The sequence below is a fragment of the Vombatus ursinus genome, unplaced genomic scaffold, assembly GCF_900497805.2.
Source record: "Vombatus ursinus unplaced genomic scaffold, bare-nosed wombat genome assembly UNPS02014775.1, whole genome shotgun sequence".
NCBI classification, from domain to species: Eukaryota; Metazoa; Chordata; class Mammalia; order Diprotodontia; family Vombatidae; genus Vombatus; species Vombatus ursinus.
Genome location: NW_020954553.1, coordinates 14,465,394 through 14,490,634, shown reverse-complemented (window position 1 = coordinate 14,490,634; position 25,241 = coordinate 14,465,394). Strand labels below are relative to the sequence as shown.

Here is a 25,241-nt window from a genome sequence, read left to right as displayed (position 1 = left end):
CAACCTTGAGTGAGTCAATTGTGTTCTCTAGGCCTCAGTATCCTTAACTATAACATGAAGTGAGAGATGAGCTAGATGAATCACAGTTCCCTTTAAATTAGAAGTGAGGGATCCTTAACTTTTTTTTTTTTTGGTCTTATAGACCCCTTTGGCAATTTGAAGCCTATGGTGAAACCCCTTCTCAGGATGGTTTTTTTTTTTAAGAATGTTTTTATTTTATTTTTTCTCAATTGTATGTAAAAATAATTTTTAACATTCATTTTTAAAAATGATTTTTTGAGTTTCAGATTCCCTCACTCTCTCTCTCTCTCTCTCTCTCTCTCTCTCCCTTCCCTCCCCACTTTTGAGAAGGCAAGCACTTTGATATAGATTATACATGTGCAGTCATGCAAAACATGTTTCCATATTAGCCATGGTGCAAAAGAGAACACGGACCAGAAGAAAAAAGAAAAAAAAAACAAGAAAAATGAAGTAAAGAAGAGTTTGCTTTAATCTGTATTCAGACTCCATCAGCTCTTTCTCTGGAGATGGATAACATTTTTCATCATAAGTCCTTCAGAACTGTCTTGTGTCACTGTTTTGCTGAGAGTAGCTAAGCCATCAGAATGTTTTAAATTAATCAAATATATAGCAATACAAAGGAAACCAATTACATAAGTTCATGGACTTTCTGCAATTTGGACTCCTTGAGAGTCTGTGGAGCCAAATTAAGAACCTCTGCCCTGAGTCTCTGATTCTATGACCAGGCAGAGAGGACTCCACTTCCTCTGGAAACAGCCCACTCCATTTTCAGATAGCAGTAACTCTTAGAAAGTTTTGTTCCTGATGTCAAGCCAAAATCTGTTTTGATACAACATCCATTGCTTTCACTTCTATCCTCCGAGGCCAAGGAGAACATGACTAATCCATTTTTCACAGGACAGCCACTGAAATGCTGGAAGACAACTTTTCCCTGCTTGTCCCTCCCCCCTCCCCTCCATGCCTGGCATGACCTTCCTCCTCATCTGCATCTTCTGACTTCTGGCTTTGTTCAGGTCCCAATCTCACCTCCTACAAGGAAGCCTTTCCTCATCCTGCTTAATGCCTGTGTATTCCCTCTTTTTGTTATCTCCATTTTATCTTCTCTGCATCATGTTCATACATAATTGTTTGCATGTTGTCTCTCACGTTAGACTGTGAGCAGGGATTGCCTTTTTTTTTTTTAACCTTTTTTTGTGTGCCCAGAGCTCTTAGTATAGTGCCTGGCAAACTGTAGGCACTTAATAAATACCTGTTGACTTGACTCTTCTCCATGCTAAACATCCTCAGTTCGTTTCGCTAATCCTCTTACAGCATGATTTCTATCCCTCACCATCCAGATCACCCTCCCCTGAGACTCTCAGGCTTATCAATGTCCTTCCTAAAATATGGTGACCAGAACTGAAGCCCAAGTTCTAGATGTGGCCTAACCAGGACAGAGTACAGTGGTTACTAACACCCACTCAGGTCCAGCTGTCATGACCCTCCTGAGTCTTCACTTCTCCAGGCTAAGTATTCCATCTCCTTCTAGGAATCTTCAGATGACATTGGACTCAAGGCCCTTTGTCATCCTTGTTGCCCTCCCCTGGACACTCTCCAAATCTTCTGAATCCAAATTCTGTGCTCTTTCCGCTCTACTGTGCCACCTTTGGAGTATAAAACTGGAGATCAGTATATGGCCATATATGTAGATATGGGTTTCCATGCTTGTCTATCTGTTGTATCTCTTCGAGGCTCTCTCTATGGATCCCAGGTTCCTGCTGTTGTTTCTTCTTTCCAAACTCCTCTCCCTCAAGCTCCAAAGACATGTTTCTATTCCCTGTGAAGGTATAGAGGAATGAAGACAGTTTATTTTGTCTGTCCTTGGATCTCACTAGAACTCATAGTTGTGGAAGGCACCCATAGCAGGCTACGAGGGAGAGTTAGTTCAAGCGTCCCTGCCTTCATCCCTGATGATCATAGATTGCTAGAGCTAAAAAGGCTGGAGCGACCCTTCCCTGCTTCGCCCCCTACTTCACTGAAGAGGAAGGATATTGAAGAGGGAGGTTAAAAGACCTGCCCAAGGTCACATGGTAAAATTGGGACTAAAATTATAGTACTTTTTAAAAGCTTCCTTCACAACATTTTGTTCTGGACAGTACATGTATGATTCTCTCCCCTTTGCAGAGAAGGAAACTAAGGCACAGAGAGGGTTAATTCAGTTCTCTTTCCACTGCTCTATTTCTTGCTTAGACATCCAAACTGATTCTTTGCTGGGAGTAACTGTTCCCCACCTGCCCGTCTGCTACTTTCTCTGTTCCATTAGGTAGAGAGATGATGAGTTCAGAATGTAGATTTAAATGTATTTTCCTCCTTCTCTCTTTTTCTTTCTTTGTTTCTTTTTCTTCCTTCCTTTCTTCCTTCCTTCCTTCCTTCCTTCCTTTCTTTCATTCTTTCTTTCTTTCTTTCTTTCCTTCTTCCTTCCTTCCTTCCTTCCTTTCCTTCTTGAAACAGCTATTGCAGGAATTTATTTTGCATGACTATATATATTTGTGATGTGTGGTTTTGTTTTTCTTGCCTTCTCAATGGGTGAGCGCTAGAGAAGGGAGAGAATTCAGAACTGAAAATAAAATAAAATTGAATTTAATGGAAATAAATAAATAAATGCTTGCCTACTAAAAAATAAATGTAAGGGGAAAGAATGTTGTATAGATGACCATTTTTGTGAAAAAGATGGGATTAATTGTGTCACATGGCAGTCAAAAGATCTAATAGTCAACAATTATTTATTAAGTGTTTACTGTGGGCCAGGCCCTGTGGTAAATGCTGGGAATACAAATAGAAGCAGAAAGAAAGACAGTCCCTGGCCTTAAAAAGCTTACATTCTCTAAGGTTTAGACAACACATGAAAGGAAGGTGAAAAGGGATGGTACTGTGAGAAATGGAGAAAGAAATGGTTTTAGAGAAACCTTGGAAGGCACTGATTCAGCATGTGATGGAATTAAGAAATGATTAATAATATCTAGAATGAGGAAAGGAATAGGGCAGTGTGGTAGATAGAGCTTAGGGCCTAAAGTCAGCAAGATCTTAGCTCAAATGTGGCTTCAGACACTCAAGTCACTTAACCTCTGTCTGCCTCAGTTTCCTCATTTGTAAAATGGGGATAATAATAGCATCTACCTCCAAGGGTTGTGAGAATCAAATGAGATAATAGTTGTAAAACACTTAGCACAGTGCCTGGCACACAGTAAGTACTATATAAGTGTTAACTGTTATTATTATTACCCCTATATTTTACTCTGGTTAGGTCACTTTCTCAGGACTTCAACAAGATGGAACATGTCCAGAGGTGAAAGGGCTGGAGAACATGCCATGTGAAGATTAGGTGAAGGAATTGGCCATTTTTAATCTGGAGGAGAGAATAATCGAGACCGAGAAGGGAACAGAATAGCAGTTTTCAGGTATTTCAAGAGCAGTGGGTAGAAGCTACAGAGACAGCTTTAGCTTGTGTCAAAGCAAAGGAATGCTTCCTTGCAATGAGAAGTGTCCAAAAGTGAAAAGGACTGCCTCAGGAGGCAGCGGTTCCCTTTCCCCAGAGGTCTTCAAGCAGAGGTAGGATGACCGTTCTTGGGGAGTATTGGAGTGAGGATTCTTAGTTAGGAATTGATGGAACTAGTTTGGTCTCTGAGAACCCTTCCAATGCTTAAACTCAGTGACAGTAGCTGGAAAGTTAAGCACAATAGGTAGAAATTGAGGGTAATAATGGAGAGGAATTGAGGGACAATGGGAGAGTTGTGGAAGTAGTGAAGGAAATTGAGTAATAATGAGATGGGAGTTGGGGGATAGCAAGTGGAAGAAGCTGAGGGATAGTGGGGAAATTGTGGAAATGGTGGGAGGAAGTGGGGTGACATTGGAGGAAATTCAGGGGACAGTGATTGGGGAGCTGGAGGAAAGTAAGGGGAAATTAGAGATAATGAGTGAGGATTTAGGGAACAGTGGAGTATTGGATTAGCCCACTGGGGTAATGATTACCAGACAGGTATTAGACAGCGGGGAATGGTGGGAGTTGGAGGACAGAGAGTGAAGGAGTTAGGGGAACTATAGTTTGAGTTGGGAGGTGGTGAGCAGTGGAGTTGAGACAGTATGAAGGAGTTTGGGGCAATGATTATGGGAAGCTAGAAGTGGAGAGTGTGGAAGTTAGGAAACAGTGAATACAGGTAGGTAGTGCAATGGATAGAGCATTGGGTCTGGAGTCAGGAGTTGAAATCTGGCCTCCGACACTTACTAGCTGTATGACCCTGGGCAAGTCCCTTAGCCCTGTTTGCCTCAGTTTCCTCATCTGTAAAATGAGCTGGAGAAGGAAATGGCAAACCACTCCAGTATCTTTGCCAAGAAAACCCCAAATGGGGTCAGAAAGAGTAGGACATGACTGGAAAAAAAAGATGACAGAGTACAGCAGCACAAAGAGATTTGGGAAGAGGCTTTCATTCTTTCCCCCACCCTTAGCAGCCCTTCCTTCAGCTATTTATTGAGAAACTAAGTCTAGGTTGGCCCCCATTTTGGATAAAATAGTTTCCTTTCCTTTCTGGACCTGAAGTATGCCTGAAATGGAGGCATCATCTGCCTCAGAATTCCCAGGGGAGAAAGTAGAGGCTGTGAACAAAAGCTGCTGGGAATGGCACCTCGGGAAGTGTGTGTAAAACAGTGTGTGTTACTCTCTGAAGCCTGGTACAATGTATGAACTGAGATGGGGACTGGACTGGATTTCCATCAGGAGGTCAAAATGTGGTTTTGCCATTGACTAGCTGAGTAGCCTCAAACAAGCCCATTGCATTCACTGGGCCTCAGTTTACCTATATGTAAAAGAGAAAACATATAATAATGCAGGATATCCTTCCTAGAACACCTGATTCCTACTTGCATAGGAATCTATATTTTCTGTATATTAGGGGATATTTTTATGTCCCCCAGGTACAATTTGGCAGTAGAGGGCAGGAAGAGGAAGGATTGGCCTTAGAGGATATGTCCTCTAAGGTACTGTGAAAAGAGTGCTAGATTTGGAGTCAGAAGATCTAAGTTCATAGCCCAGGCTTTGCCACTTAGTATCTGTGTGACCTTGGGGAAAATCCCTTAACTTTTTTTTACATGTAATTGAGAAAAAATAAAATATCATTTTTTTTTTTAAAAATCACTTTACTGTTTTGGGACTCAGTTTCCCTGCCTATAAAAATGAGAGAGTTGGACTAGATGATTTACCCTTCTAAATCTCTAAGTCTATGCTCCAGAAATACTTTCTCTGGTGCCTTCTAGTTTCAAAAGGCTGTTCAATGTGTGTGTGTGTGTGTGTGTGTGTGTGTGTGTGTGTGATGTGATGTGAAAAGTGTGATGTGTGCATGCTTCAATACTTCAACCTCTCCTTCATTATGAGCACAGCCTCCCTTGGCACAAAGTCACAATTTCTCTATAAAGGAGCAGGCTATCTTTGCAAATTGCCGATGACCAAAAATTCATGTCAGATATCCTCTCTGAATTATCTTAAGTTATGTATCGTAACGTACTACTCCTTGTCCTCTCCAGTTTTCTGAGATCTGCTGGAGCCTGTGACCTTCTTGCCAAGTTTTTTCTTCTGATTGACAGAGCCTTGGAGAACTCAGGGCCCCCTCCTTGTCATGAGGAGGAATAGGACTCAACTAGAAGTGTGTATGTATGTGTGCGTGCCCAAGTGAGTCTAAATAGACGTGTAAGTGTAGTATTACAGTCAGTGATATGCCCCCACTCTGATGCTATCTGTGGGACCTTGAGCAAGTCACTTAATGTCATTGAGCCTCAACCTCCCCCTCTGTAAAATGAGAGGGTCCTTGATGCCGCTTCTAACTTTAGATCACAGATCCCCAGTGAAAGAAATCTGAAGACCTTGGTTCTTTCTAATCCTGCCTCCTGTCCTACACCATCATGATAAGTCATTTTACTCCTGCGCCTTACTTTCCTCATCTGTTAAATGAAGATGTAAGCCTAGATGGCCTAGATGAGGTCTCTTCTGGCTATGCTCCTAAGATACTATAATAGATAAGTCTGTCTGTGTCTCAGAGCATGTCTACCTATATGAGCCTATGCATGTGACTATATGTGTATATGTCTTTTCTGTATGGATGTCTAAACACTTTTTTTCATCTATGTGAAGTACTCCCTTCCCCCACCCCTTTCCTATATTTCCCCCTTCTCCCCCACCAGGGGTTCTCCTTTGTTAGTGTTCCTCCCCTCTCAGCCTGAGCCCCTGGTCCTCCCTAGCTGAAGAGGCCTATCTGCCTAAACCTCCTTGGGATGACAATCCAGCAAACACCACAGAAGAGGTGCTGAATGATCCGAGCAAACCCCCTCTATCTCTCTTTGACCCCGGCTCCACAAGCCTGAGTCTTGTACCTTTCCACAGGTGCTCCTGGTTGTCCCCTGCAAACAACCTTCTGAATTGTAGTCTACTCTGGAGTCATAACATAGCAGCTCTTACAGAAAGATGTGCAAAGGGGAAATCTCCCAAATCTGGCATGACTCTCACCACCATATAGAGCCCCCTAATCGGACAGAGCATAGAGAGAATTGGGACAACGGCTTCTGCCACAATGAGTATGGGGAGCACCTAGGTGGGTAATCTGGCATCTAAGATTCCACACTCCTCCACTCCATCCCCACTCCACCCTAGTTTTCTGAAAGAAGGGTCAGAAGCAGGACCTGAGCAAGGGAGGGAACCCAGGCAGTGGGTCTGGGGATTCTAAAGATTATGAGCTGGTCAGGACAGAATTCTGGTTTTGGTGGTGGCTGAGATGGAAGACAAGAAACCCAAACTGTCTGGGAAGAAGTCTTGCTTTTCTTCATTGCCATGGCCTACCCACCCCCTTATCCCCAACATGGAGCCAAGATCCAAAATATTTTGATCTCTGTGGCCTGGAGCCCTGGTTTCTACTTCTAAAGGATAATAAGAAAAAGAGGATTGTCCTGAGACTAGGGAATTATCCAGATTATCAAAAACTTTGGCTAGGGCCCTCCCTCCTCCTGTCCCAAGTCCCTCAACTCATTGGCCTGTGGACTTTGGTTCTTGGTCCTTCCCACAACCTTCTTTCTGCATAGCCCCCAGACTATGTCTGTGCCCATGGCGCGCCCCCCCCCCCCCCCCCCCCCGTGTTGGTATGTTGGTGTTAGGGGGTTTACATATCTGAGGTTTTTTCCTGTGTCTTGGTGCCTGGTCCACAAGCCTGGGGTCTATGCCTACATGCTTCAGTGCATTTCCACAGTGATCTTGAACACCTATGGGTCCCTGCATCTGCTCCCCTGTGTTACGGGGTCTGTATGGACACATAGCCCTAAGTCACCATGTCTGTGTTATGGTAGGTGGGTCTGGCGCCCCCCCCGTTGTGTCTCAGGGTCCCTGTAGTTTCAGAGAAAGAGAGGGAGACCCTTAGTCTGAGCCCTAGAAGAAACAGGCTGAAATGGAGGAGGGTAACCAATTCGTGGGGCGAATGCCCTAGGGTGGGGAGTGGGGCGGTCATAGTCAAGGGGCTGAGAATCCATTGTTCCCTCTGGGAGGCTTTGGGAGGATGAGCTCACAGAGACAGAGTTTGGTCTGGGTGTAGAAGTGCAGTGTTGCACTCAGAATTCAGTTGTGGGGGTTGGAGTTGGGGAGGCATATACTTGAATACCCCATATTCACCTGATATGCTGGCTTGGGCTTGGGGGGCCAGCTTTTGGGGAAATCCCCTGCCTCAGGGCTCCAGCCCTCCCCACCCCCTGCTACAGGGTAGGGGGTAAGGCTGAGCTTGGGTAGTCTTTGTCTCCCACCCCCAAAGCAAGATGAGATTAGATTAATTTATGGAAAATATAGGTTGCCACCCCACACAGACACCCACCCTCTTTGGCCCTTTCATCTCAGGGATCTCAAAGCGCTAAACTGCTCATTAACGTTCTTTTCCCTGGGGCTGTGGGGAGTTCTGCAGAGGAGACCCAGGAAACCCAGTTTCTTGCGTTTTTCTCCTGAGCCTATTTGACTAAGGGGAAGAGCAGAGGGACACAAAGACTGAGTGAGAGGGATGTCTTCACTACTTATGAGAAAGGACATAAGTGCTCTCCCCTTCTCCATCTTTTTGGCCAGGCTGCATTTCTTGGCTTGAAAAACTGGGGCCTCAGAGTTTGAGGAACTCTTCATCTGCAGGTGACCAGGCCCTAGTCCTCTCCTGCCACTTTCATCTCTGGGATCTCAAAGTACCTATTCATTAACCCTCTGTCACTCACCCTTCCCCTTCCCCTTCCCAGACTTTCCTCCTTCTACTCCCCTCCCCCATACCCATCCCAGACCCTGGGAGGGGACCTGAGTTTCTGCTTTTTGCAGAGAAGGAAGAGGAGGAGGGAGAACAAAGTGCCTTTCCCTCTTTAGCAAAATAATAATTTACTCTATGAAGCAGAGAATCACAAGTTCCCAGAGTCTTGGGAGCCCCCTTCCATTCAGGCCTGACAGTGTGAGTCTTGCTTGAAGAAAGTGTTCCAGCCCAAAGGACAGAGAATTTGGTTGTGGCTCAGGGTTTGGGAAGGCTTAGGTTCTGACAGAAGGAGGTGGCTCTGCAATCCGGTGTCAAGAAAAAAAAATGGAGACCCCTGTGGACAGCCCTTCCTAACTCCTCTCCCATTTTCTCACCTCCCTGGCTGTGATTGAACAGGAGCCACCCAGATGAAAAGGGGGTGGGGGTGGGAGTGAGTATCTAGTGGGGTTTATCTCACACTCCTGCAAAGGAGGTTGGCCATGCTGTCAGCCTGGGTCTCTGATTCTCCCTAAGATTCTAGGGATAGCCAGCGAAAATAGAGAGGAAAGAGAGGGAGCTGGAGGCCAGTGGGAAGGAAAGAAACATTTATCTGGTGCCTACAGTGTGCCAGGTACTGTGCTAAGCACTTTCAAAACATCTCATTTGGTTCTCACAACAACCCTTTGAGGTAGGTGCCTTTATTATTCACATTATACAGTTTTAGAAATTGAGGCAAAGAGAGGTTGAAGGGTGACACAGCTCGTGAGTGCCTGAAGCTAGATTTGAACTCAGATCTTCCTGATTCCAGGCCCAGCATCCATTGTGACACCTATGTGTCTCAGGGAATGTGTCCCTTTCTCTTGACTAGAATGGGTCAAGGGAGAATGAGGCTAACTCTAGGCAGCAGGAAGGATGCTGAGGGCTTACTGTGGACTTCCACCACCCACCCTCAAATGCGAACACAGGGCAAACCTGTGATCCCCACCCTAGGGGATTCAACCAGTCATGGGCTGGGAGCAGGGGCGGGTGGGAAGGGAAAGGAAGGGTCTGGGAGTCCTTTGGGTTCTGAGGAGATGGAGAAAAGCTGTTTGAAGTTAGGATTGTTCATTTCTTTCTTTCTTTTTCTTTTTGTTGTTTTTTTTTTTTTTGGCTAGGCAATGGGGTTAAGGGACTTGCTCAGGTTCACATAGCTAGTAAGTGTTCATTTCTTTCTCAACTGCCTACTGTGTACAAAGCCCTGTGTCAGGAGGGAGAAAAGATCATTAAGACTTCATCCCTCTCCTCATAGGGCTCATAGCCTAGTTAGAAGTTAAGACAATAATATATAGTAATCAAATTAGAGAGGGGGCAGTGAGGTGTGGTGAAAGTATTGTTGTTGTCCATCTATCATTTTTGAAGAGGACCAGTAGCACCACCAGGCCATGTCTTGACTGGCTTGCGAATTGGATTCAAGTGAGGCAGAGCTGCACAAAGTCATCAGCCTCACTCTCCTTTCCAGAGTTATCAAATAGGTTGTTATCTGGAACCAGAGGATCTGAGTTCAGATCTTGGCAGCCATTTGTTAACTATTCAATCCTGGCAAAATCTCTTAACTTTTCTGTGCTTCAGTTTTCTCATATATGAAGTGAAGGTAACTGAATTAGATGACTTTTGAGGCCCTTTCCAGCTCTAAATCTGTGATCTTATGAATAACCTGTCTAAAAAAAACCAAACACACTCCAAATACCCAAAGTTCCACATGAAGGCAAAGGTAGAACCAGAGAGATCAAGGAAATCCTGGTGGAGGTTACTTAAACTGGCCTTTCAAAGATAGGTAGAAATTCAACAGGGAGGGAAGGGGAGGACATTCTAAGCATAGGAAATAGTGTGAGTGAGTGAGTTGGAGGGGATAGGAAAGAGGAGAGAAAGTTGGATGATGGTTTTTCAGGCCAAGGATACATTTTCAAAATATGCTGTCTTCTTCCCACAGTGCCCATCCCCTCCAAAGCCAATGGCAGCGCCATCTCTGCCCTGTCCTTGAATAAGGACAGCCTGGTCAGTGGTGTGGTCACTAACCCCAATGAGGTCTTCTGCTCCGTACCTGGCCGCCTCTCCCTGCTCAGCTCCACTTCGAAGTACAAGGTCACCGTGGGAGAAGTGCAGAGAAGGCTTTCACCCCCAGAGTGTCTCAATGCCTCCCTCCTTGGTGGGGTGTTGCGCAGGTAAAAAAAAAATATCTTATGAAAGATTAGGTGGGGCTGGCTTGGGTTGGTCCTCTGGGAAGATTGACTGGCTGGACCCAGGCAAAAGACATGAGCTGACTCTGAGCTGGACCCCTTTTACTCTCTTACTGTTGTTAGGATCAAATGAAATAATATTTATAAAGTGCTCAGCACAGTGTCTGGTACATAGTAGATAATAAATACTTCTTCCCTCCCTTCCCCTTTCTCTCCCCTTCCTCTTCCCTTTCCTTTTCTATCCCCAAGCATTTACAATCCTACTTAAGTACATACTTATAATACTGCAAGGCTTACAAAGCACTTTCCTCACAGCAACATTGTAAGGGAAAGAGTGCACAAATGGTGATGCCCATTTTACAGATGGAGAAACAGAGATTCAGAATGGTTGAGACTTGTCAATGGTCATGAAGCCAAGTAAACAGTAGAATAAGGATTCAGACTCAGATATCCTGACTCCAGCTTTGCTTTACTCACCCTTGGCTAGTCCCCCTGAGAGGAGGAAATTCCTTCTTGGACCAATCTTTCCTCAATAGTAGGATGGGTGGGTGGGGGCTGTGAGCTGCTTTGCAGACAGGCCCCAGCTGGCCCAGTCTCTGCTATCTGGGGAGCTCCCACACAAGTCTAGGCTGGTGCCTGGTTATGTTGTGGGGGGGGCACGGAAAGAAGGGAGGACTTGGCTGAAGTAGCCAATGGAGAAAAGCAGTGGGGGATGGGGTGGGGATAATAGCATGGTACAGCACCAAGAACCCCAGATTTGAAGTCAGAAGACCTGCATTCGAATCCCAGCTTTGGCATTTACTACTGGGTGACTTTGGGTGTCAGCTTTTCTCTTTGGGTCTCTGCTTTTCATCAGTAAAATGAGAGGGGCATACTAGATGATCTGAGGTCCTTAACACTTCTGAATCAAATGATCTGTGGGTAAAAAAGCTCTGGAATTCAGGGGGAAAATGGGAAGAAAGAGGTCTTTTAATGGAGAGAAAGCAGAGCGTGGCAGACCCCTGAGGGCTGGCCACAAAACTCTCCAGGCCAAGACTCCCCATTCCCCTTCTTCTCTCCCTCCCAGGGCACATACTCCATTGTCCCTCCTGGAAGCCCACCCCTGTGGGAAGTGTACCCAGTTTGTGTGCATTCCCATAGACCTGTGCAGTAGGGACAAGGTGACTTGTAAGGTCTAGCATGAATGTTTCTGTGAGCTGTGGGTGCCCATGTATCTATGGGGAGTGTGCCTGTGGGTCATGGCGTTTGCATATATTTGAAGGGTACTGATGAGGCTTATGCATCCATGAATAGGGTATGTATGGGTGTGTGTAAGGGTGTGTGTGTGTGTGTGTGTGTGTGTGTGTGTGTGTGTGTGCATGTGCATGATGGGGGCTATATAGGTCCATATAGGGAGGGTGGGGAGAATGGTACCTATGAATTGTGTATGTATGTATCCAGTATGTATATGTGTGCCCATGAATGGGGTGTGGTATATGTGGGCTGTATGTATCCATGCATGGGTATGGGGTATGCCCATGTACCAGGGGAATAGAGTATGTGCCGGGACTGGGGTAAACATAGGTCAGAATGTGTCTTGGCAGGAATGTGTGTGCTGGTCCCAGGTGAGAGTGAGGAAAAGGGTGTTCTAACCCATAGCTGCTACCAGGGGGCTGCTGACTGCTCTCTGGTCCTGTCCGCTGGTGTGAAGATCTGAGCCCAGCTGGGTACTCTGGAGTAGGGACTTGACCTGGCTTGGAAGTCAGTTAAAGCCAGGCCTCCCAAAGGGGCAGTAGGGCCACTTCGTTTGGCCTCCGGCCACTGGTCAGATGGAGGTGGTACAATCCTGAAAGCCAACCCATGTTGGCCATCTTCTCTGTGGGCAGAGGGTGGGCAAAGGTTCTGAAGAAGGTAGGGTCTGGCCCTGCTGGCAAAGGTCCCCAGGTGACCAATTGGATAGGGAGCCATTCTCAGGTCATCTTTAATGTTGTGAGGGACACAGGCTCTGAGGTTCCCTCTGGCCTGGACACAGAAAGACATACCACTGCTCTCCAGCCCTGCACCCCCCCCCCCCCCAGAGAATCACTGGATCATAAATTGAGAGCTGGAAGGGACCTCAGAGTCATCTAGTGCAGTCCCATCTTTTTTAACAGAGAAGGAGACTGAAGCCAAGTGAGGCTAGGAGACTTGCCCAGGGTCACAAAGCTAAGTAGTATCTGAGTCAAGAACTGAAATCTTTCTGACTCAAATTCTGGCATTCTAAGTATCCATTATACCATACTTCCTCTTACAGAGTCCTGGAATGTAAGAGAGAAGGAGGGAGGAAGAGAAGCAAAAAGGGAGAGGAGAGAGGGAGACAGAGAAGGAAAGAGGGAGAGGAGAAGGGGGAGGAAGAGGAGAGAGGGAGACAGAGAAGGAAAGAGGGAGAGGAGAGAGGGAGACAGAGAAGGAAAGAGAAGGAAGATAAGGAGGAGGAAGAGGAAGAGGAGGAGAGAGGGAGACAGAGAAGGAAAGGGGAGGAGGAGGAAGAGGGAGAGAGACACACACAGAGGGAGAGAAAGAGACAGAGAAAGCTGAATAGGATTCTATTGTATTGGGAAAGACAATATGTACACATATAAATGTATACAAAACAAATACAATGTAGTTGGGGGGAGAATAATCAGAAAAGGCCTCCTGTAGGAGGTGGCCTTTCTAGGAATAATAACGCCATCATTTACATAACACTTCAAGGCTTACAAAATGCTTTATCTATGTTATCCTGGAAGGTAAGTGTTATTATTATTTCCATTTTACAGGTGAGAAAACTGAGATCAAGGGAGTTTAAATTACTTGCCCAGGATCATACAATTAGTACGTGTTGCAGTCAGGATTTGAACTCAGTTCTTCCTGACTCCAAGGCCAATGTTTTTTATACACTACACCGTTTAGCTGGTGGTTGTTCAGCTTCTGTGTGAACACCTCCAATGATGGAGAACTCATTACGTAACAAGGCATCTCTTTGCACTTCTGGATAGCTCTAATGTTTAGGAAGTTCTTCCTTTCAAAACAGAAATTTACCTCCTTGTAATCTTTTCCCATTTCCTGTAAGGGAAACAAGAACAAGTCTTCTATCTGACAGTCTTTGAAATACCTCAGAAGTAAGGAAATACCTCAGTTGGTCATTCTTTCCCCCCACCCCCCATTTCTACTCCCTCATTGCCTAACTCTTGGGTTCTACCTCTAGCAGGACTTGGATGAGAAGAACCCTTCTCCTCCAGAGGAGTATGTGTGGGGGAGGCAAGGGAGGGTCTGAGCTAGTTTCTGGAATCTGTTGACCCATGCCTTTATGTTCCTCCCTCCTTTACAGGGCCAAATCAAAAAATGGAGGCCGATGCCTTCGGGAACGCCTGGAGAAGATTGGCCTCAACTTGCCAGCAGGGCGTCGGAAGGCAGCCAATGTGACCCTGCTTACCTCCCTGGTGGAGGGTAAGTGTGGCTGAGGTGTGGGCTAGCCTCTACTCCCAACATACACTTACTCACAGCCCACCATGGGCAATATCTGATGCTCAGCACAGAAGATAATAAAACTAAGTTTGACACAGATTATGCTCTCAAGGAGCTTACAATCCAGTAAGAGAAGAAGACATGTATACATATCATGGTGATAAAAGGGAAAGGAAGGAGAGGATAAAAGAAAAGGTCCAGGCAAAATGCTATGGGAAACCTCAGGAAGACTAGGTCTGGCCTATTACCTTATACATAGTAGGCAGCTAATGCATGTTTGTGAATTGCATAGAAGATGAAAGGAAGGGATTTGAAGGCTAGCCCCAGCTCAACAATGACGTTGTTGTTGTTGAGTCATATCTGTTGTATACTACAGTGCTTTGCCATTTCCTTCTCCAGATCATTTTACAGATGAGGAAACTGAGGCAAACAGGGTTAAAGTGATTTGCCCAGGGTCACACAGCTAGGAAGTATCTGAGGCCAGATTTGAAGACTCAGGAGGATGAGTCTTCCTGACTCCAAGCCCAGCATTCTATCCACTGCAGCACCTGGCTGTCTACAATAGCTGCCGAGATCAACAATAGCTCTATTTGAAATAGGAAGGATTTTTCTTTTTTTTGCTGAAACAGGCTGGTAAGCTTCCATAGCTGTCTTTAAGGTCCTGGCTTCACTTGATGAGGGAGAACAGAATTCAACTCAATTCAGTTCAACAAACATCCATTTAGTACCTACTATGTGCAAGGGACCTGGGCTCACTCCAGTACTTCTGAAGTTTCTCCACAGCATGGCACCTTTTCTTCAACCTCTCTAGGTGTGATATATAGGTAGGATAGCTGGCCTCTGACCATTGATTCTCCTCCCCCACCCCAGTTGATTTAGTCATGGAAAATAAGGAGCAGAAAATGAGAAATGTTTGGTTATCTTTCTACAAAGTATGATTAAGTTTCTTCTACATGGAATTAGAAGGGGCAACATCATCGGTTGGGTTATAATTGGCTACCCCCTGAATGGTCCTTCAAAGGCTGAAGGACCTTCAAAAGCTTGGGGGGAGTCCAGGCTGGTCCAGTTTGTGGAGTGTGGCTGCTGTTCCTATACCAGAGGATGGCAGTAGGGGCATTGTGGGGTGTGTGTGTATATGTTTGCTCCCTTACCAACTGCAGAATTTTGAACATGAAAACGAAGAAACTCAAAAAACAACCCACACTCTGCTCTTAAGGAGCTTCCAGGAGCTAAGGGAAAGGCTTCATGGGGTAGAGGGTGCCTGCAATGAGACTGGAAAGAAACTAAGTAAGAAGTGAAGGCTGAGGAACTTGGAGGCCAAGTAACTAAAACAGAGTGGGAGGGTGAGAAGCCCCCAAAGCTTCCCTTCCCCCCACCTGAGGCTGACTGGTCAAGTCAGAAGGGGGTACCTCAGACCCACTTCTCATAAAAGAAGCCCCAAGCTCAAGAGAGGGGTAACAGGAGGGAGGAAAGCATCCAGGTTCCAGTGACAGCCTTCTACCCCTCTCCAGGAGAGGCTGTGCACCTTGCCAGGGATTTTGGCTATGTGTGTGAGACGGAGTTCCCAGCCAAGGCAGCAGCTGATTACCTGTGCCGGCAACATGCGGACCCTGCAGAACTGCACAGTCGGAAGAACATGCTGCTAGCCACTAAGTGAGTATGTGCTGTGGAGGGATGGGTTAGGTTGGGAAGGGGTGCTGACATAGAGGACCCAACCGACTGGACACACACATCCCTGTCATCCACAGCCACTCCCACCCCCACCCCCACGACAGCATTCCACAGCAACCCTCAGAGATCAGAGATCTCAAAATCTCAAAGCTAGAAGGGACCTCACAGGGTATCCACTGGAGTGTAAGTTCCTCGAGGGCAGGGACCATCTCTTGCCCTTTTTTTGTATCCCTAGTGCTTTAGCACTGTACCTGGCGCAATAGTAAATGCCTAATAGATGTTCATTGGTTGGCTGATTGATGATCGACCCAGTTCAGCCCCTACCTGGATAGGAATGCAGCCTCTACTTGAAAACCTTGAGAGAAGGTATGAGTCAGTGGAAAGAACACTGACTCTGGAGTCACAGGATCTGAGCTTGAGCCCATTTCTGACACTTGCTATCCTTGTGACCTTGGAAAATGCACCTAATCTCCCTGGTCCTCAGTTTCCTCATATGTAAAAAGAGAAAGTCAAGCCCTTCTAGATGGCCTCTGAGGATCCTTCTCCCTCTAGTTCTGTGAACCTTCAATAATCGGAAACCCACTATCTACTGTGGCCATCCAGCAATAATTGTTAGGAAGCTTTCCTCAATTATTCTATTAAAATCTGCCTTCTGACAATTTGCATGCATTATTCCCAGTTCTGTCCTCTGGAGCCAAGAAGAATAAGCCTTATTCCTCTTCTCCATGACAGTCCTGCACTTCAAATACATGAAGGTGACTACAGACCTCCTTGCCCTCACCACACTTCGATTTCTTCCCAAGTTTTCAATTATCACCTCTATGTGATGACTCTAATATATGAATCTCTAGTCCTAAACTCTTCCCTGCTTGCCTGCTGCATACTAAGCTCTACCCATCCCAGGAGAGTCTGAAGCCCCACATACGTTAAACTCATCCACTCCCATCTAGCTCTAAAAATACTTTGATTCTTTAAAACTACATAATATCATTGCTATATTTTGTTTTTGTCACTTTCATTTCCCAGTGTAGTAACACCTTCCTCTCTTAGAAAACTAGCTCTTATTACAAAAAATTTAAAAAGAGGAACAAAAAACATTCAGCAAAACTGACCAATATATCAACTAAGTCCCACATTCTGCTCAGGGTTCTTCACCTATCGACTTCACCTCTGCAAAAAAGGAAGGGAAGCACATCCTCCTGTTTCTCCTTTGGGGCCAGCAGGCTTGGGTCACAATAATTCCATAGCATTCAGTTTCACTTTTTGTTGTTGTTCCGCACATTGTTTTCCTAGTTTTGCTTACTTCAGTTTGCATCAGTTCATATGCATCTTCTCAAGCTTCTCTTTGTTCTTCATATCATTGTTTCTTACAGTGAAGTAATATTGTCTTATGTTCATGTGCTACAACTGGTTAAACACTATGATTCTTTCTCTTCCCACTTGACTTCTGTAAGTCCAACCAGTTCCCCTTCTTGAATATCTCTATTTCTGTTCATGGTACCACCATCCTCACAGTCACCTGGGGTTAAAATCTTGGTGTCATCTTTGACTCCTCTTCCCCCCCCCCCCACAACTGCCCCTGGACTTCTAACATCTGACTGAATGTTAACTAGTCCTGTTAATTTTTCCCTAACATCTTTTTTATCCTTAACTGGTACTATTCTACTTCTCATTTCCTTTCACCATGATTTTCACAGTACTTTCCTAACTGGTCTTCCTGCCATCAGCCTCTTTCCCTCCAATCCATCTTATACACGAGGGCCAAATGTCCAGTTTTTGTCATATTCATTGTTTGTGATATAAAGTCAAAACTCCTTAACCTGAAATTCAAGGACCTATCTCTACAATATGATCCCTTCCCTACCTCTTTGCCATGCTCTTTCATTATTCTTCTAAATGAACCCTCTAATGCAGGTAAACTGATTTCCTCATTGTCTCCTGAACATATCTTGTGGTTTCTGACCTCCACGACTTTGTTAATTTTTTTTTTTGTTTGGATCGCCCTACCTCTCTCTGGGCCTCTGCCTTTTAAAATCCTACCCATCAATCATCACCAAACATTTATTAAGCACTTGCTATGTACAAGACACTGAGAATACAGAGACCAAAATGATACAGTCCTTGCCCTCAAGGAGTGTACATTCTAACAGAGGAGACAACATACATATATATATATATATATATATATATATATATATACAGGTATACACAAAAGGCATATAAAGCAGATGCAAGGTAACCTTGGAGGGGAAGGTGCCAGAAGTTTGGGGGAGGATGAAGTGGTCACCAAGAAAGGCTTTATAGAGGAGATGGAACTTGAACTAAGTTTGAAGGAAACCAGAAACTCCAAGAGGCAGAGGTGAGTTATTCCAAGTATGGGGGACACACAGTGCAAAGGCTGTGTGGTAAGGGAAAAGGATTGTCAAGGGTGATGATCAACAGAAGGTCATTATGGTTGGAGCAGAGTATACATGCAAGGGAGTAAGGTATAAGAAGGCTGGAAAGGTAGGATGAGGCCAGGTTATAAAAAACTTTAAATAGTAAATTGAATTTATATCTGATCCCAGAGATAATAGGAGTCCCTGAATTTTATTGAGTAAGAGGAAGAGGTAACGTGGTTACACTTGTACTTTAGGAAAATCACTTTAGTGAATGTGTGGAGGCTGGCGAAGAAACTGGAGGCAAGGACACCAATGAGAAGGCTATTATCATAGTCTCATGCAGGGAGTGATGACAGCATGAACCATGGTGTTGGATATGGGATTGAAGAGAAGGGGATGTCTATGAGAGATGTCATAGAGATGGAGATATTTGGGATCTAAGAGTTGAGGATTTTTACAACCTTGGTGACTGGAAGGATGGTCATGCCCTCAACATTAATAGGGAAGTTTGGAAGAAAGACGGGTTTTAGGGAAAAGGGAGTCAGTTCTGTTTTTAGGTTAAGATGGCTTGGGCACATCAAGCTTGAAATCAGAATCATAAGATTCCAGAGTCTGAAGGGACCATCCATAAACAAAAGGAATCCCTATAATAATGCACCCAAGGGGTGGTCATACAACCTTTGTTTGAAGACTTCGGAGAAAGATTAATGCCCCACGCCTTGAGGAAGTGCGTTCTACTTTTAGACAGCTCAGATTGTTGGAATGTTTTTTCTGACCCTCCAGTTTAATTTGCCTCTTTTCAATGTCCACCTGTCATTCCTGGTTCGGTTCTTTGGGACTAAATAGAATGAGCTTAATCCTTCCTCCATGTGACAGCCTTTAAATACTCAAAGTCAATTATCATATCCCCCCAAGCCTTCTTTGCTCCAGGGTAACCATACCCAAGTCATGGATTCAAGTCCCTTTACCATTCTGGTTGTCCTCCTCTGGACATTCTTCATCTTATCAATGTCTTTCTTAAATTGTAGCACCTAGAACACAGTAATCCAGATGAGATCTGACAAGAGCACAGTTGGATCATCACCTTATGATGACCCTCTTAATGCAGCCCAAGGTTGCATTAGATTTTTTTGGCCACGTCATCATATTGCAGACTCATATTGAGCTTGTGGTCCACTAAAACCCCCAAATCTTTTTCAGTACCACTGTTATCTATCCATACTTACCCATTGTATATTTGTGAAGGTGATTTTTTTTTTGTATGTAAGTGCAAGACTTCACATTTATCACCACTAAATTCCATCTTATTAGATTCCATCTAATGTTCCAGCCTGTTGAGATTCTTTTGAACCCTCAATCTGGTACCCAGTATATTCATTATACCTCTAGCTTTATATCATCTTCAGATTTGATGAGCATATACCATCAATGTCTTTATCCAAGTCATTGACAATGTTAACTAGGCCAAGGCTAAGCCCAGATCCCTGAGGTGCTCCACTAGAAACCTCCTGGACATGGACATTGAACCATTAACACTTGGAGTCCTGTAATTCAACCAGCTCTGAATCCATCTGATTATGTCTCCATCTTCTCTGCAAGGATAGCATGAGTGAGACACTTTATCAATAGTTTTGCTAAGATCTAGGCAAACCATATCCAGAGCATTCTCTTCTCTTCATCTACTAGTTTAGTTATTCCATCAATATGGGAAATGAAATCACACTGTCAAGTTCTGTTCTTGATGAAGCCCTTTGGAATCATTGCTTTCCTTTCTAGATGTTTGTTGACCCTCTGTTCTAGAATTTTCTCAGAAAATCAGGTCAAACTCACTGGTCTATGGTTTGTAGATTCTATTATCTTTTTTCAGAATTGAGATGTCTGATTGGCAATTGGTGATGAAGGAATGAGGCTCAGGAGAGAGACTAGGGCTGGATATATAGATCTGGGAGTAATATGGCTAGGGATAGGGCCTGGAACTACAATTTCACTAGTATAAGGGACTCCTAATACCCATACAAGTTGGCCCTTTCTCTGCAACATATAGCCTTGTAGAACTGCCTATAACACTGACAGATTAAATGATTTGCCTAGGGTCACCTTATGTCAGAAGTGAGACTTAAACTCTGGTCTTCCTGACTCTGAGGTCTTTTTGAAGCATCTATATAGACATGATAATTTATCTCATGGGAGCTGATGAGACCACCAAATGAGAGAAGGTAAAGGCCCAGCTCGAATCTTGTCTTTTCCATGAAACCTTCCCCTACTGCCCAGATGAAGTAGTGTCAGAGATGTAAGGGACCTTAGAGATCATGGAAGCCAAATTTTATAGAGGAGGAAACTGAGGTCCAAAGAGGAGAAGGGGGGGATAAAAAAAAAACACAAGAAAAATAAAGAAAGTAAAGAAAAAGTATGCTTCAATCTGCATTCAGACTTCATCAGTTCTTTCTCTGGAGGTGGATAGCATTTTTCATCATGAGTCCTTTGGGATTGTCTTGGATCATTGCATTGCTGAGAATAACTAAGTCATTCACAGCTGATCATCATACAATACTGCTGTTACTGTATACAATGTTCTCATGGTTCTGCTTATTTAATTTTGCATCAGTTCATATAGGTTCCTAGGTTTTTCTAAGAACATCCTCCTCAAATGACTATTCCTCTTAATCATGTTTCTAGTTCACTTACTGGCTCCTGCAAGGCTGTTTCCTTAAATGTGGAACCAAAGGATGACTTATACAAACAGTGCCTGTAATATCTTCCTTTCTATTTCCAATATATCTCTTTTCTTTAAAAAAAAATTTTTTATTGATCTTTATTAATATATCTTGAATTAGTTTAAGTAAGTTTTGCAATGTTTCTCTAAATTCTTTTTTGAAGTTTTATTTTAAACTTTTTGTACGCCTTTTTTAAACATGACTTTCATTTCCCAAAATAGCTTCCCCTGCTTCTTTACCCAAAGTCAAGTCAAATCAAGAGGCATTTAAGTGCCTACTATGTATTGGGCACTCCGCTAAGTGCTAGGGATACATAGAAAGGCAAAAAAAAAAAAAAAAAGCAGTCCCTGCCCTGGACAAGCTCACAATCTAATGGGAAGAGACAACATGCAAATTTTAAGGTACAATAAGTGGTTTACAGAATAAATTGGAGATAATCAACAAAGGGAAGATATTATGGGAGAATCAGGAAAGGCTTCTTACAGAAGGTAGGTTTTTAGCTGAGATGTGAAGGAAGCCAGAGAAGTCAAGAGGTAGGTGTGAGGAAGGAAGTGAATTCCAGACATAGGGGACAACCAATGAAAATGTTTGGAGTTGAGGGAATGGCATGTATGAGGAACAGTAAAGAGGCCAGGGTCACCATATTGTAGAGTACATAGATGGCAGTAAGTCGTATGAAGACCGGAAAGGTAGGAAGGGACTGGGTTATGAAGAGTTTTAAATTTAAGTGAAACAGAGGATTTTATATTTGATCAGAAAGGTAAGGGGGATGGTCTAACCTTAACTTTATGAAGATTACTTTGGTGGCTGAATGGAAGATGGGCTAATTAGGGGAGACCAACCAACAGGCTTTGCAGTGGTCCAGGCATGAAGTGATGGGGGCTGGCATCAAAGCGGTGGCAGTATCAGAGGAAAGAAAGGGGCATATTTGAGAGATGTTGTGAAGGTAGAGACAACAGGAGTTGGGGGGAGGGGGCAATGAGATAAAGAGTCTAGGAGGATATTGAGGTTGTGAACCTGGATGACAGAGAGGATGGTGTTGCCCTCGACAATAGTCAAAAAAATGAATACATTGGCCACATGTGACAAACATTTGCTTCATTCCACATCTGTCATCCCCCAGCTGTCTTTGTCTGCTGAGTGGGGTAGGGGAGGAGGGAGTGTAATGCTTCAGTCCTTTAGGGTCCATTGGTTGCTCTTTTGATCAGAGTTTTAATGTCATTCAAAGCTGTTTTTCTTAAATCATTGCGGTCACTGTATTAGATGGTTCTTCTGGCTCTGGTTATTTTATTCTGCACCAATTCATACAAGTGCTTCCCAGGTTTTTCTGAATGCTTCATATTGGTTGGCTTTTGAGGTATACTAGGGTTAAATCCTTTCTATCCAGGAGGCCTTGGGCAAGGTTTTTGTACTTCACACTGAGATCTGCAACAGCAAAGAGTTTCCTCACTGGGAGTTCTCTACATGGATAAAATCACAGATCCAGTGTAAAAAAAAAGAATACAACAATATACCATGGTATTCCTATGTCACAATTTGTTCATCTATTCCCCAATTAATGGTTATTTACTTTGTTTCTAGTTCTTTGTTATCATAAAAAGTGCTGTTATAAATATTCTCTATATGGGAACTTCTGTCTTTTAGCTCCTTGGAGTTGTGGTATTTTTAATATCTCAGCTCCCCCTTACACCATTAATTACGTTCTGTGAGGGCATGGCCAGAATATGCCTTATTTGTCCATCTTTACCCTAAAATCTTGCACAAAGTAGCTGCTTGCCCATTACACCTGTTAATGACCATAGGAACTCAGGTCTATAGTAACCTAGACAGCCATGGGATACTATCTCCTTCCCTTGCTCTTCCTACCTCCCCCACCCCCATCGCCCCAACAGTTCTCAAGTGATATGGCAATAGCTGCTCATCCATTAGAGGAGGCATGCTGGGTAGTAAGGGAACAGTTATTAAGCACCTACTATGTGCCAGGCACTGTGCTTGACCCTGTACAAATATTACCTCATTTTTTCTTCACAACAACCCTAGGAGGTAGGTTCTATTATTATGCCCATTTTCCAGTTGAGGAAACTGAGGGAGACAGCAGTTAAGTGACTTGTTTGTTCAGTGTCACACATCTAGGAAGCTAGATTTGAATTCAGGTCTTCCTGACTCCAGGCCCAGCACTCTATCCGCTATTCTACCTAGCTGCCTCCAGGAATCAGGAGATTGGAGTTAGAATCCCAGCTCTGATATTTATTAGCTAGGTAGGACCAGATTGTAGAAAGCCTTGAATGCCATACTGAGTCTGGCCTTTAACCCATAGGTAACAGGAAACTCCTGAAGAGAGCAGGTAGTAACCACATACACCTATCAGATTGGCCAACATGACAAAACAGGAAAATGATAAATGTTGGAGAAGATGTGGGAAAATTGGAACACTAATGCATTGTTGGTGGAGTTGTGAAATGATCCAACCATTTTGGAGAGCAATTTGGAATTATGCCCAAAGGGCTATAAAAATGTGCTTACCCTTTGACCCAGCAATAGCACTTCTAGAGCTGTATCCCAAAGAGATCACACAAACAGGAAAAGGACCTAAATGTACAAAAATATTCATAGCAGCTCTTTTTGGGGTGGCAAAGTATTGGACATTGAGCGAATGACCATCAATTGGGGAATGGTTGAGCAAGTTGTGGTATATGAATGTGATGGAATACTATTGTGCTATAAGAAATGATGAACAGGCTGACTTCAGAAAAACCTGGAAGGACTTGTATGGTCTGATGCTGAGTGAAGTGAGAAGAACCAGGGGAACATTGTAGACAATAACAGCTACATTGTGCAACGATTAATATTGATAAACTTAACCCTTCCTGGCAATATAAGGATCTAAGACATCTCCAGAGGCCTTGTGATGGAAAATGCTATCCACATCCAAAGAAAGAACTATAGAAGTTGAATTGCTATTTTTTTTCCTCTTCTGTTCAGTTTTGTTTCCTCTTTCTGATGGTTCCTCCCATTGGTTCTAATTCTTACTTACAACATCACTAATGTGAAAATATGTTTAATATGAATGTAAATGTATAGCCTATATCAGATTGTGTGCCGTCTTGGGGAGGGTGGTGGAGAGGAAGGGGCAGAAAAATTTTAAACTCAGAAGCACATGGAAGTGATTATTGATAAATCAAAATAAATTAATAAAAAAAAAGAGCAGGTAGTGACTGGATCAGAGTTATGCACGTCATTTAATGTTTCTTAGTCTATAAAATGGGGATACTCATACTCACCTGACTCATGGAGGTGTATGGAGGGCTTTGTAAACCTTATATATGGTATAAACACTATATGTGTGTGTGTGCATATGTGTATTGTACACATGTATGTATGCACATGTGTGTACACATGTGTACACACACATATAAAAGTTCCCATCCTGTTCTCTTGAACCCTTTCCTTTCTCCCCCTAATCCCATCAGGACCTCTCTTGCACTACCTTTTTTACTAACTAACCTTGGATATCCTCCTCCTCCCCTGCCAGGCAAATCTGTAAGGAGTTCTCAGACCTGATGGCACAGGACCGCTCCCCATTGGGCAATAGCCGACCCTCTCTCATCCTGGAACCGGGAGTACAGAGCTGCCTCACTCATTTCAGCCTCATCACCCATGGATTTGGGGGCCCAGCCATTTGTGCTGCACTCACAGCCTTCCAGAACTACCTGGTTGAGTCACTCAAGGGACTCGACAAAATGTTCCTGAGCAGCTCAGGCAATGGGCACCCAGCTGGAGACTCAAAAGCATCAGAAAAGGATGTGAAACACCGGAAATAATCTTCCCTGTCCTCCTGGTCTCCTGCCTCCTGCCTCCACTCTCCTCTTCCTCCTGGAGCTATCCCGAAGCTTGGGAAAGGAGGCCCGAATTCTTGAGTTTTGGGAATGGGGAGTAAAGAAGGAAAAAAAAAAAAGGCAGTCTGACTGTTGGGTCATCCTGGAGCATAGGCTGGAAAGATTCTTTGTTTGCTTTCAAAGGCAGTGATTGGGGGAAAAAGGACAAAGGAGACGAGGAAAATAAGAAACAGTCTACTGGAATAAGGAGTACAGGGAGGGTGTTGGGGGGCTAGGCAGCTCAGAGACCTCACTCCCTCTGTAGATTGATTAATTTTGAAGCTGGTGACCCAGTCATCCTACATCACACGTGCAATGTTCTGGCTTCTCTATTCCTCTCTCTGTGGAAGGGGCTCAGAGAATGCCAGGGATGAGAAGGTTTCTGAGGGAGCCTCACTTTGTGGGGACAAGGGTGGGGAAGGGGCTTTATAGGGCAAGGGTGGGGGGAGGGTGGTGACTGGGGTGAGGGAGGATCCACAGCTCCAGATGAGAGTGGGAATCCTTTATCGGGCTAAAACTGGGGTATTGTGGGTGGGGGGGATGAAGGGGGTTGTTGAGAGACATTCAGCCTCCCGCACCACACAGAGAGGGTCCCTCTTGGCATAGGAAATATCCAGTGTAGCTGATGACCAGCGAT

At 44.2% G+C, this 25,241-nt stretch overlaps 1 protein-coding gene across 1 annotated transcript in view; it reads left to right on the top strand.

Moving 5' to 3' along the window:
* Window positions 1-24,694, top strand: part of TFAP2E (transcription factor AP-2 epsilon) — a 40,849-nt gene extending 16,155 nt beyond the window's left edge. Inside the window, exons 4-7 of the mRNA XM_027864654.1 lie at window positions 10,252-10,483; window positions 13,827-13,945; window positions 15,475-15,616; window positions 24,262-24,694. Coding sequence (XP_027720455.1) covers window positions 10,252-10,483; window positions 13,827-13,945; window positions 15,475-15,616; window positions 24,262-24,550 — 782 coding nt within the window. The 3' untranslated portion in view covers window positions 24,551-24,694. The remainder of the gene's footprint in view (window positions 1-10,251; window positions 10,484-13,826; window positions 13,946-15,474; window positions 15,617-24,261) is intronic.
* The last annotated feature ends 547 nt before the right edge of the window (window positions 24,695-25,241 follow it).